The sequence below is a fragment of the Haliotis rufescens genome, unplaced genomic scaffold (assembly GCF_023055435.1).
Source record: "Haliotis rufescens isolate VD_foot unplaced genomic scaffold, xgHalRufe1.0.p SCAF_19, whole genome shotgun sequence".
NCBI lineage: Eukaryota > Metazoa > Mollusca > Gastropoda > Lepetellida > Haliotidae > Haliotis > Haliotis rufescens.
The window spans coordinates 24,523,093-24,536,814 of record NW_025963879.1 but is presented as its reverse complement, the minus strand read 5'-3'; the positions used below and the strand labels follow the sequence as shown (position 1 = coordinate 24,536,814).

Sequence of the window (13,722 nt, the reverse complement as noted above, 5' to 3'; positions counted from 1 at the left end):
GACCTGCCAGAAAGAGGTAAGGAGGAAGGAGGGAGGGAAGGGGGAGAAGGAAGGAGGGAGGTAGAAGATGCATCAGATTGAGCTGGACTTCACCATCTCCTGGAAGATTGTGGGATCAGATATGATCAGCTAGTATTTCATGGACATGTCATGGATTTTGAATTCTGATTTGTGATTTTGTTACAGGTTGCAAATCGTGACCAGGTAATCCTGAGACTTCAGACAGATCTGGACACCACACAACAAAAATATAGTGGAACCACGGATGAGGTGAGATATCAGACATACTGTCACACTGTAACACATACATGCATGTAGACATAGGAAATCTCAGCAAAAGTTAGAAATGAACTACCTACATTATTTAGGAGGCGGAACAGCAAGAGAAAGGAACTTCTAAATCCAAGTGTAACAGGGCTGCAAGTAACTCACCCACACACCACACAGCTGTGACTTATCCGCACACTATACAGCTGTAACTCACCAACACAACACACAGCTGTGACTCACCCACACAGCTGTGACTCACCCAAACACCACACAGCTGTAAGTAACTCACGCACACACCACACAGCTGTAAGTAACTCACCCACACACCACACAGCTGTAACTCACCCACACACCACAGTTGTAAGTAACTCACCCACACACCACACAGCTGTAAGTAACTCACCCACACACCACACAGCTGTAAGTAACTCACCCACACACCACACAGCTGTAAGTAACTCACCCACACACCTCACAGCTGTAAGTAACTCACGCAGACACCACACAGCTGTAAGTAACTCACCCACACACCACACAGCTGTAAGTAACTCACCCACACACCACACAGCTGTAAGTAACTCACCCACACACCACACCACACAGCTGTAACTCACCCACACACCACAGTTGTAAGTAACTCACCCACACACCACACAGCTGCAACTCACCCACACAGCTGTAAATAACTCACCCACTCTTGTATTTCCGCAGCTGAACATCAGGGAGGACGAGGTTCAGCGGCTCAACGCAAAGATCAAACAGATGCAGCAGGAGATCAGAGGACTTAACTCTCACATAGAAGCCAACGAGCAGCGGGTATGGACCAACTCTGTCCACACATTATGTGTCCTGTATGTTGGATTAGCATATGATTACTTGCATTAAGGTGTCCTGGAGAAGATCATGTCAAAATGGTCAAATAATTTGGTGGAGCACCCAGCATGAGATCTGCTTTTTGAGAGGGTTATGTATTACTAGTCATGCCTTGCCAACTTGTTTGTGGACAGTCAATATAGATCCCAAGTACTTGATGTGTGACCTGGTTGATTGTATGACAAATCTTTGCTTATACTATACAATAAACCACTCATTTTGTCTGGTCCAGACTGGGTTATTGACAGGATGCTGTTATGAATCTGGAATCCTGCTGAGTGTGTTATAAAACAACATTTACTCACTCACACACTCCACCGTGTTTCAGATTGCTAACGATGAGAAGAAGGTGCAGAAACTCCAGCATGACCAGGAGATCACACTGCAGGAGGTAGGTGCTGGGTTGGGTCGGGGTCTCCTCAAGGAGGTAGTGCTCAGTAGGTCCGGGGTAACCTCAAGGAGGTCGAGCTCAGTTGGTTGAGTCAGGGGTTGCCTCAAGGAGGTAGGTGCTCACTTGGTTAGGTCAGGGTCTCCTCCAGGAAGTAGTGCTCAGTTGGTTGGGTCAGCAGGTAGAGTGCTCAGTTGGATCAGGGGTACCTACAGAGGGTAGTGCTCAGTTGGATCAGGGGTACCTACAGAGGGTAGTGCTCAGTTGGTTGGCTCAGGGGTACCTACAGAGGGTAGTGCTCAGTTGGATCAGGGGTACCTACAGAGGGAAGTGCTCAGTTGGTTGGCTCAGGGGTACCTACAGAGGGTAGTGCTCAGTTGGATCAGGGGTACCTACAGAGGGTAGTGCTCAGTTGGTTGGCTCAGGGGTAGCTACAGAGGGTAGTGCTCAGTTGGGTCAGGGGTACCTACAGAGGGTAGTGCTCAGTTGGTTGGATCAGGGGTAGCTACAGAGGGTAGTGCTCAGTTGGATCAGGGGTACCTACAGAGGGTAGTGCTCAGTTGGTTGGCTCAGGGGTACCTACAGAGGGTAGTGCTCAGTTGGGTCAGGGGTACCTACAGAGGGTAGTGCTCAGTTGGTTGGATCAGGGGTAGCTACAGAGGGTAGTGCTCAGTTGGATCAGGGGTACCTACAGAGGGTAGTGCTCAGTTGGTTGGATCAGGGGTAGCTACAGAGGGTAGTGCTCAGTTGGCTCAGGGGTCACCTACAGGGGGTAGTGCTCAGTTGGTTGGCTCAGGGGTACCTACAAGGGGTAGTGCTCAGTTGGCTCAGGGGTACCTACAGGGGGTAGTGCTCAGTTGAATCAGGGGTACCTACAGGGGGTAGTGCTCAGTTGGATCAGGGGTACCTACAGGGGGTAGTGCTCAGTTGGGTCAGGGGTACCTACAGGGGGTAGTGCTCAGTTGAATCAGGGGTACCTACAGGGGGTAGTGGTCAGTTGGGTCAGGGGTACCTATAGGTGGTAGTGCTCAGTTGGATCAGGGGTACCTATAGGTGGTAGTGCTCAGTTGGATCAGGGGTACCTACAGGGGGTAGTGCTCAGTTGGGTCAGGGGTACCTACAAGGAGGTAGTGTTTAGTTGGATCAGGGGTACCTACAGGGGGTAGTGCTCAGTTGAATCAGGGGTACCTACAGGGGGTAGTGCTCAGTTGAGTTAGGGGTACCTATAGGTGGTAGTGCTCAGTTGGATCAGGGGTACCTATAGGTGGTAGTGCTCAGTTGGATCAGGGGTACCTACAAGGAGGTAGTGTTTAGTTGGATCAGGGATACCTATAGGTGATAGTGCTCAGTTGAATTTGTCAGGGGGTATTGCTCAGTTGGGATGGTCAGGGTCAACGGCAGCACAATCTAAGGATATGTACATTTAACATGTCGTACAAGACTTTCAACCTTTGGACACATTTGTTACCAAGGGTGACTAAGTTACTAGCAACTTAACTGGTGCTACGAGGTGAGTTAAATGGGAAATTGTGTGTCATTGTACCCTCTTCGCCACTCTGACCTTGACCTTCTGTTTCCCCTTGTAGGCAGATGAGGCGAATTAAGCTGACTTCAGCATCACTTGCCTCATGCCCTCTTGACTTCACTTTGTACTTTGTAGATAAATATATATTCTTAATAAATTATTTCTTGTATGTGAAAGTGTTTCTGTATTGGCTAAAGAAGTTGCAGTATGATTGTTTTTACCCGAAAGCCCTGACACAAGGTTATGGAAACTCCAGATGAGCATGTACAACACTACAGCTATAGCCTACATACCATCAGTCTAGGCTAGCCGGGAACACGGGTGGCCCAGTCGTCTGAGGCCTACATCACTTAGGGCTTTCCTCCCATTTTTAGCTGACAAGTTGTAATGTAACTGGAATGCTGTTCAAAGCGACATTAGAAACCCAACTCACTCACTCTTGATAGCCATGCGCTGGTGGCCCTTGTGGTCAGAGGGTGCTCTTTTACGTGCAGAGTTGCATCCCTTAGCTGTGTGTCTGAGTCTGGTAAATAGGGGCTCAAATCCAAGATTTACCTCCATTTAATTGGTAAATTTTGACAACTTGGGCTTTTGTCCTATTCCATACCGCCTGTGGTCTAGTGGTAGAGTGTTCGCCCAGAGAGCGAAAGGGTTTCGATCCCCTGCCCATCATACCAAAAGACGTTAAAAGATGGTACTTGTTGTTATCCTGCCTGGTGTTCGGCATTAAGGGGCTAAAACAAGAACTGGTTGGCTCGGAATCAGTGTTCGTTGTCTGAGTGGGGTATTCATGTTAAACTGCAGCATGGTATCTCAGTGGGCTAGCAGTATAAACCAGCATCAGTCCGGACTAGTACAAGCAGCCACACACACACCTGCATATGTGTACAATAATCTTGGACGGGACGTTAAACCCCGTTTCACCCCACCTCACCTCAGAAACAGTTCAAAACAGCATGAACCAACCCACCACCCCCACCCCACTCAGTCATACTATGAATGCAGTACATTGACTGACTGCTGGTTCTAACATACATTGTGTACTCGATGCAATAATGTCACTATTAGACAGTATCTCGGGGTAACACCATGTTCTCTATTCTAGTTCCAAGTTTCCTTGGGTTGCTAGTTCAGACTAAATATTCACGGCAACTGAGGGGTCATGTTTGACTCCCTCACATGTGATGGAAATGTTAATAAGCAAGTCTTTTTTATGTCTTTAAAATTGTGTCACAGGTTTATTTATAAATCGTATCTTGAAACTGTGGGTTGGTGGACTGGTTTAGCATAGGAAGTATGGAAGAATGTTTTATGTAGTAACTGTTGGAAACAAGGATTGAATTCTTCAAATGTTGGAAAGCCATAGTTTTCATCAATTGCTTTTTTCTGTTGGTAAAAGATAACAGAACACAGCAAAATAGCAGAGGATAGTTTACTCGACCAATATTATTTCTTTCTGACTGTGAAATAAAGATATTTGGTGACCTGATGACTATCCCTGGTGTACCTGGATGTCAGGTCAGACACACCCTTCCTTTCTTCCTTACTTCTCTGAAAACCCACGAAGAACCGGGTTAGACTTGGGTCTTCAGGAACCCATGCTGGTCCCCCGTGAAGATTCGGGTTGGAATAGGTCTTCAGGAACCCATGCTGGTCCCTTGTGAAGATTCGGGTTGGAATAGGTCTTCAGGAACCCATGCTGGTCGCCCGTGAAGATTTGGGTTGGAATAGGTCTTAAGCAACCCATGCTTGTCATAAGAGGCGACTAACGGGATCGGGTGGTCAGGCTAGCTGTCTTGGTTGGTGCATGTCATCGTATCCCAATTGTGTGGATCGATGCTCATGATATCAATCACTGGATTGTCTGGTCCAGACTCATATTTGTACAGCCCGCCATGATATGGCAGGAACATTGCTGAGTGCTGAACAAACAAAACTCCTCTTAACCAATACAGACAAATAGATACCTATTTCAAGATATTTCATCACCTTTGGTTTGGGCTGATCAACATATTAAGAAAGTATTGTTTTACATCAAGGTCTGTGTGAAATTACTCAACAGGCATTTATACAATCAAATATGGCATTACTATGGTGTATCATTTAGTAATCATCATCATCATCATCATCATCATCATCATCAGCTGTTGATTTGCTTCAACTGTTGTGAGTGCTTGTACCTGCTTAATTAACTTGCACCGAAACGCTGAATTGATTTCTTGGGCAGTAATTGTGTTTTACATGTGTCCACAGTTCATGTGTTCCTTAACTATGAAACCTTCAAGCGAAACAACCTTACTTTGGTGTTGGGGTGGGGCACGGGTGGGGCACGGGTGGCCAGGTCCACTGGGGTGCAGCAATCCACTGTTGTGTCCCTGGGTTTCTCTTCACTGTACTTTTTCACCAAATGGTAAAGGTTTAGTACCTGCATCACTTTTGGATTCCCCCTACCTGAAGCTGACATAGTGTTCAAAGCAGCACAGAAATCACAACCACAAACAGGAACTGATGTTGTGGGGACTTGTGGCTGTTTGCCTATTGCAATAGTAGTGATAGAATTGCATTCAATAATATGATGAAAATTGCCATCATGGTGATTTGAAAACCTCCAACATGGGGTAGATGTTCCTCCATTATTCAACATAATGACAACCAGTGAGAATTGATCCCCAGTAACCTTTGCTGGTTGTAGATGAGACCAAATGGATCAGGTTGTCAGGCATGGTGACTTGGTTGACTGCGTGTCATCATACCCTGATCGAGTGGATCATTGCTCACAATACCAGCAACTAGATTGTCTGGTCAAGACTTGATTATTTACAGGCCGCTATCATATAGCAGGAATAGATCTGTGTGCAGTGTTAAACAATAAAGAAACATTAATGTATTGCAATGAGCCTGGGGACTTTTGTAGTGTGTTGGTATAGTTTGGTCAATCGTTACACCAATAGTCACGTGTCAGTGAGAGATACTGACTGATAATGTAGGGGTAAGGACAAGCAGAGGGCATGACAGGCAATGTGTGCTGCGAATCTCTATGACAGGTAACGTTGTCTACTGCATCCTCCATATGTCTCACTGCTTGCAATGGTAAAGGCTTGGTTCATGTGGATACTGGTTAGAGTTGTCTCCCCTCATCCTTGTTTGTCCTTGACCTGCATGGAACTGGTTGGCGTACTTGCTATTCTTGGAATCTTTTGATATTACTAATGATATATCTAAATTTCATAGAAATGTGCCCCAGTGAGAAAATGGGGTAGTGTGTCCCCAGCATCCCATAGCTAGACGTCAGAGGTGACTAATTTGAGAACCCATGGGTATTCAAGGTTAGGATTGGTCCCAATTAAGCAACCAGTGCTGGTCGTAAGATCTGACCAAATGGATTGGGTGGTCAGGCACAGTGACTTGGTTCAATGCGTGTCATTGTACCTCAATCGTTGTGCACAATATCACTCACTGGATTGTCTGGTCCAGACTATCATTAACAGGCTGTCTCCATATAGCTGAAATATTGCCGAGTGCAGCATTAAACAACAAACCACAAAGCAAACAAATCAAAGAAATATATTTTCATTTAGTTTTACTGTTTGGAATATTTTGTTTTAGAGGATGAAACGTATTAGTAGTAATATTTTGCTTTTACAGTATTACTGAATATTCTCATCTTTCCGAGGCAGGTTAGTTAACTGACTATAAAAGTCCAGTTTCCACCCTTGCCGAAATAGGCTGGTATTATTGAGTTACATTTTGGCTGGACTAACGAGTCTATGCATAGTCCAATCAAAATCGTGCAACGAAATCGAAATCTGGTTTGTAAATTGTCATGCAGATTTTGGTCGATTGCAGGATTTGCAAAGCATGTGCACCGCCAACTCATTGTCAGCAGATATTTTCCAAATCTTTTCATGTTTTTAGTCAAGGTGCTCACATGATTTGATGCATTTCGCGATGTAAGACCTGTTTTATCACAATATAGGTCTTGATTATCGATCAGAACGTTCTGACTGGGCGCCGCCATTTTGTTTGAAGCAAATGCAAATGATACGAGAGGTGAAATCTGATTGGCCAATAGGAGAGGCTTAGAAGGTACATAACTGGTAACAGCCTACGATCGAGCCCAGTAATTCCAGCCTAGTTTCGGCAAGGGTGGAAACTGGACTTTTAAAGTCAGTTAACTCTCTTGCCCCAGGAAAAAGGAATATTCTTTAACCTGATGATTACGTGATTATTTATACACATAAATTGTGCAGGTCAGAATGAATAGTCAGACAGGACAATCTTCTGCAGAATGTCTTTTATGTCCTTATTTGCGGTGGTCATTGTGACCTGGTTGTTACTTAACTATATATCAGCCTTTATGATCCCAGTCATGAACTGCACAGCGCTGAATCAAGCCTAATGCACGTCCAGCACTGGTGTGTCACTGTGAGTGTCCAGCTTTGCCATGCATGCTGTAGGTGCAGTGTATGGAGACTTGAGGTGTTAGGAGACACATGTGTAGCAATCGATGTTGGTGTGTGGATTTTTGTAGCTTATGAATTTTGTCCTTTTTCCTTTTGTTTTGGTTTTGATCTTTTACAGTAGTCGTGCATGTGGTGCTATTCATTTCATTCATTTTTTTTCATATTGCTGCCAAAATGTCTGAATGAAATGATTTTTTCTAGGGTTGCAAGTCTTGCATGATTTGGGAATGTTTTCCATATAATTTACCATGTGTATGATGAAGTACAGGAATCTGTTGATTATGTCCAGTATATACACTCACGTTATCTGATCATGGCATAATCCTTGATATAGGAACACTCATTTTATCTAATCATGGTATAATCCTTGATATAGGAAGCGGATCAAGCACAAGCTACCGAATACAAATATGCCTTCAGATATATTATACAGTATAATCCGCACTTTATTTATCTGATATAAAATACAGCAGTTTACACATAGAAACATCGGCAGTATTTTTTTGTACATAGATGTAATGTTGAGGGTGATGACTGTTAGCCACTTATTTAGAGGGAGACAACTCCTGCATGATGGGTTGTGTCAGTGGATATATTTGTACATTCCATTTTAAGGCATTCTCTGCCCTCTGGGAGGAAACAATAAAAACTAGCTAGCTAAAATTTATACAGAATTTGTAATGTATTCCATCCTGATCCTTGATACATGTTTATCTAAACACTGATTCATAATAATTGATTTATTATTTTTTCAGTTCATCAAATTGTGAATCAAAAAACAATATGTAAATTCCATGTCCAAAAAATGTTGACGAATTATGATTTAATTAGTTTCTGCTTGTCAATGCACCAGTTTTGTAGAAGGGTTTTGGATTGGTTTGTATGATTGGAAGTTTACTGTCAATCACAAAGCACTGTGTTCTCCAGGTGAAGAACCACCTGCGGACCATCGAGCAGCTGAAGTCCGACCTCCAGATGGCCCGCAGTGGCCACTCCCAGGAGGTGAAGCGCCTGAACCAGGACATGGAGCACCTCAGGGAGGACCTCGAGGTCACCCGGGGCGAGCTCACCGCCAGCCAGAACCACAACTCAGATTACCGGGCCACCATCGACACACTCAATGACGAGCTGGACAGGTTCCGCAAGATGCAGGAGGAAGCGTCCATGGAGGTGAGGAGAGTTTGTAGCAGTGTAGTATCAGTTGAGTATCGCTTTAGTATCAAGATAGTATCAGTTTATCATAGGTCATGTTTGAGAGCTCTTAAGGATGAAACACATTCTGGAAATTGAATGTATTGATGAGAAACAGGTCCTGCCTGAATAATGATAGAACTGGAACAACATCTTCGATAAGAATTTATGAGCTACTCCCAGAATTGATTCTTTGAAATATTTAATTGTTGAGATGTGTTATTTGGTCAGCTTTGCAGCTTATCTGTTGTGTATATGACCATGATAGCCTTGTCCAGTATGTGTGTCAGATGTACAGGATCTGAATTGGAGGATGAGGATTTTGAGTTGCTGTAGCCCTGTGAGGTGTGTGTTCACTAGTCCTGCATAAGATGTAGGTTTGATTCTCAATATGTTGACTGTTTACTCTTGCCCCATGTCTGTCATCTTGCTGGAAGAACGTGAAGTAAAACCATCTCTTACTTCCTCCTCAGCTGCGGCGTCAGGCCGATTCCATTGCGGAGCAGGATGTGTGTTTGTCTGAGAGTCGGCAGCAGCTGGTGGTCCTGGAGAGCCAGCTGGACACGGCAAAGCATGATGGCGACCAGCTGCTGCTCAGTCTGGAGAGCTACAAGATGAAGTACAACCAGTGCATGACGCAGATCGACCATCTGGAGACATCAATGAAGGGGCTGCAGGACAAGCTACAGGACAGCAGGGGCAGGGTGAGTGTATGGGGGGTAGCACGGGCAGGGTGAGTGTACGGGGTAGTCACTTCATGTATGGGTAGCACGGGCAGGGTGAGTGTACGCGGGGTAGTCAGTTCATGTATGGGTAGCACGGGCAGGGTGAGTGTATGGGGGAGTAGTCACTTCATGTATGGGTAGCATGGGCAGGGTGAGTGTACGGGGTAGTCACTTCATGTATGGGTAGCACGGGCAGGGTGAGTGTACAGGGTAGTCACTTCATGTATGGTAGCACGGGCAGGGTGAGTGTATGGGGGGGGTAGTCACTTTATGTATGGTAGCACGGGCAGGGTGAGTGAACGGGGGGGTAGTCACTTCATGTATGGTAGCACGGCAGGGTGAGTGTACAGGGTAGTCACTTCATGTATGGTAGCACGGGCAGGGTGAGGGTACGGGGTAGTCACTTCATGTATGGGTAGCAATGGCAGGGTCAGTGTACGGGGTAGTCACTTCATGTATGGGTAGCACGGGCAGGGTGAGTGTACAGGGTAGTCACTTCATGTATGGTAGCACGGGCAGGGTGAGCGTACGGGGTAGTCACTTCATGTATGGGTAGCATGGGCAGGGTGAGTGTACGGGGTAGTCACTTCATGTATGGTAGCACGGGCAGGGTGAGCGTACGGGGTAGTCACTTCATGTATGGTAGCATGGGCAGGGTGAGTGTACAGGGTAGTCACTTCATGTATGGGTAGCACGGGCAGGGTGAGTGTACGGGGTAGTCACTTCATGTATGGTAGCATGGGCAGGGTGAGTGTACAGGGTAGTCACTTCATGTATTGGTAGCACAAGCAGGGTGAGTGTACGGGGGGTAGTCACTTGATGTATGGTAGCAAGGGCAGGGCGAGTGTACGGGGGGTAGTCACTTGATGTATGGTAGCAAGGGCAGGGTGAGTGTACGGGGGGTAGTCACTTCATGTATGGGTGGCAAGGGCTGGGTGAGTGTACGGGGGGTAGTCACTTCATGTATGGGTAGCAAGGGCAGGGTGAGTGTACAGGGGGTAGTCACTTCATGTATGGGTGGCACGGGCAGGGTGAGTGTACGGGGGGTAGTCACTTCATGTATGGGTAGCAAGGGCAGGGTGAGTGTACGGGGGGTAGTCACTTGATGTATGGTAGCAAGGGCAGGGTGAGTGTACGGGGGGTAGTCACTTCATGTATGGGTGGCAAGGGCTGGGTGAGTGTACGGGGGGTAGTCACTTCATGTATGGGTAGCAAGGGCAGGGTGAGTGTACAGGGGGTAGTCACTTCATGTATGGGTGGCACGGGCAGGGTGAGTGTACGGGGGGTAGTCACTTCATGTATGGGTAGCAAGGGCAGGGTGAGTGTACGGGGGGTAGTCACTTCATTTATGGATGGCACGGGCAGGGTGAGTGTACGGGGGGTAGTCACTTCATGTATGGGTAGCATGGGCAGGGTGAGTGTACGGGGTAGTCACTTCATGTATGGTAGCACGGGCAGGGTGAGCGTACGGGGTAGTCACTTCATGTATGGGTAGCATGGGCAGGGTGAGTGTACGGGGTAGTCACTTCATGTATGGTAGCACGGGCAGGGTGAGCGTACGGGGTAGTCACTTCATGTATGGGTAGCACGGGCAGGGTGAGTGTACAGGGTAGTCACTTCATGTATGGTAGCACGGGCAGGGTGAGTGTATGGGGGGGGTAGTCACTTTATGTATGGTAGCACGGGCAGGGTGAGTGAACGGGGGGGTAGTCACTTCATGTATGGTAGCACGGCAGGGTGAGTGTACAGGGTAGTCACTTCATGTATGGTAGCACGGGCAGGGTGAGGGTACGGGGTAGTCACTTCATGTATGGGTAGCAATGGCAGGGTCAGTGTACGGGGTAGTCACTTCATGTATGGGTAGCACGGGCAGGGTGAGTGTACAGGGTAGTCACTTCATGTATGGTAGCACGGGCAGGGTGAGCGTACGGGGTAGTCACTTCATGTATGGGTAGCATGGGCAGGGTGAGTGTACGGGGTAGTCACTTCATGTATGGTAGCACGGGCAGGGTGAGCGTACGGGGTAGTCACTTCATGTATGGTAGCATGGGCAGGGTGAGTGTACAGGGTAGTCACTTCATGTATGGGTAGCACGGGCAGGGTGAGTGTACGGGGTAGTCACTTCATGTATGGTAGCATGGGCAGGGTGAGTGTACAGGGTAGTCACTTCATGTATTGGTAGCACAAGCAGGGTGAGTGTACGGGGGGTAGTCACTTGATGTATGGTAGCAAGGGCAGGGCGAGTGTACGGGGGGTAGTCACTTGATGTATGGTAGCAAGGGCAGGGTGAGTGTACGGGGGGTAGTCACTTCATGTATGGGTGGCAAGGGCTGGGTGAGTGTACGGGGGGTAGTCACTTCATGTATGGGTAGCAAGGGCAGGGTGAGTGTACAGGGGGTAGTCACTTCATGTATGGGTGGCACGGGCAGGGTGAGTGTACGGGGGGTAGTCACTTCATGTATGGGTAGCAAGGGCAGGGTGAGTGTACGGGGGGTAGTCACTTGATGTATGGTAGCAAGGGCAGGGTGAGTGTACGGGGGGTAGTCACTTCATGTATGGGTGGCAAGGGCTGGGTGAGTGTACGGGGGGTAGTCACTTCATGTATGGGTAGCAAGGGCAGGGTGAGTGTACAGGGGGTAGTCACTTCATGTATGGGTGGCACGGGCAGGGTGAGTGTACGGGGGGTAGTCACTTCATGTATGGGTAGCAAGGGCAGGGTGAGTGTACGGGGGGTAGTCACTTCATTTATGGATGGCACGGGCAGGGTGAGTGTACGGGGGGTAGTCACTTCATGTATGGGTAGCATGGGCAGGGTGAGTGTACGGGGTAGTCACTTCATGTATGGTAGCACGGGCAGGGTGAGCGTACGGGGTAGTCACTTCATGTATGGTAGCATGGGCAGGGTGAGTGTACAGGGTAGTCACTTCATGTATGGGTAGCACGGGCAGGGTGAGCGTACGGGGTAGTCACTTCATGTATGGTAGCAAGGGCTGGGTGAGTGTACGGGGGGTAGTCACTTCATGTATGGACGACACGGGCAGGGTGAGTGTACGGGGGGTAGTCACTTCATGTATGGGTAGCACGGGCAGGTTGAGTGTACAGGGGGTTGTCACTTCATGCAGTGTGAGTTGACAGATGATAGTCAGGAATAAGTAGGGCATAAATAGAGGATATTATACTTTGGCATGAACACAAATATAATGTCCTATTTATTACCAAAAAAGTCGCTACATACAGAGGTGAATTTTAGTGTTTACCTATAAAAACAGCAAGTTGCAACAGCAGCGGAACCACATGTGGCATGACGTCAACAATATTCAGCTACGACTAATTTCTAGTGTGACATCATTCTGACCTCACGTCACATTAAGATTCGAATGACAGAAACAATGCTGTCTGGATGACGGAAACAATACACTGTTGTCTCGTGACATGATATGACCCTAGGGCACATATGATTTTTGTGAACCCCGATATGTTAGCATACAAACAAACTGCATCGTTGTGCAGGAGCTGGAGAAGGAGCAGAACATTGACCGCCTCAAGTCGGACCTGGACAACCTGGACAAGATGTACAGCGAGGCCAAGCGGGAGGTGCAGAAGTGTGAGGACGTCATCGAGCAGCTCACCCAGGAGCTGAACGCCACGCAGGAGGACCTCTCCGTCTCCCACAACCGCGTCCGGGAGAGCGAGGAGAACGTCCGCAACCTCAGGGAGAGGCTCCAGGACTCCCAGAACGAGGTGAGTAGTGTACAGCAAGAAGTTGATACATTCCTCATGGAGTATTGTGCATCATAGACCACCTGCACAAAGTGAATGTCTTGCTACCATTTTAACTTCCATTCTCACTACAACAGTCACAGCACTAAGATCACTTTATCAATGTCCAATTGCGTAGATCGATGCTCATGATGCCAATCACTGGATTGTCTGGTCCAGATTTGATTATTTACAGACAGCCGTCATATAGCTGGAATATGGCTGAGCACGGTGCTAAACAACACACAAACAAACAAACAATTTTTGGTCCAAGTCCTTCATGCCTATGATTGCAATGACTCAGATGGCCAAAATTCCTGAAGAGAGATTCCTGGATAGTCAACAGATTCCTTTGACAGCCTTGCTGCTTAGTGTGTCCTTGACCCTGAAGTTTGATGCACTGCCCTTACTGACCCACTGTATCAGGGTCTCTGATGGCCAAGGTCCCCAAGGTGCTGCAGTTTTCTGTGTAGAGTTATGTCCCTTGGTATGATCAGGAGCAGGTGAGTTTGAATCCTTGACCCCCCG

At 47.3% G+C, this 13,722-nt stretch overlaps 1 protein-coding gene across 9 annotated transcripts in view; it reads left to right on the top strand.

Annotated features, from left to right (window-relative positions):
* Positions 1–13,722, top strand: part of LOC124123519 (COP1-interactive protein 1-like) — a 121,974-nt gene that overhangs the window by 71,478 nt on the left and 36,774 nt on the right. For all 9 annotated transcript variants that reach the window (XM_048399050.1, XM_048399044.1, XM_048399045.1 and 6 more), the window contains 6 exons: positions 187–270; positions 982–1,086; positions 1,472–1,534; positions 8,447–8,689; positions 9,184–9,414; positions 12,946–13,176. In XM_048399050.1, coding sequence (XP_048255007.1) covers positions 187–270; positions 982–1,086; positions 1,472–1,534; positions 8,447–8,689; positions 9,184–9,414; positions 12,946–13,176 — 957 coding nt within the window. The remainder of the gene's footprint in view (positions 1–186; positions 271–981; positions 1,087–1,471; positions 1,535–8,446; positions 8,690–9,183; positions 9,415–12,945; positions 13,177–13,722) is intronic.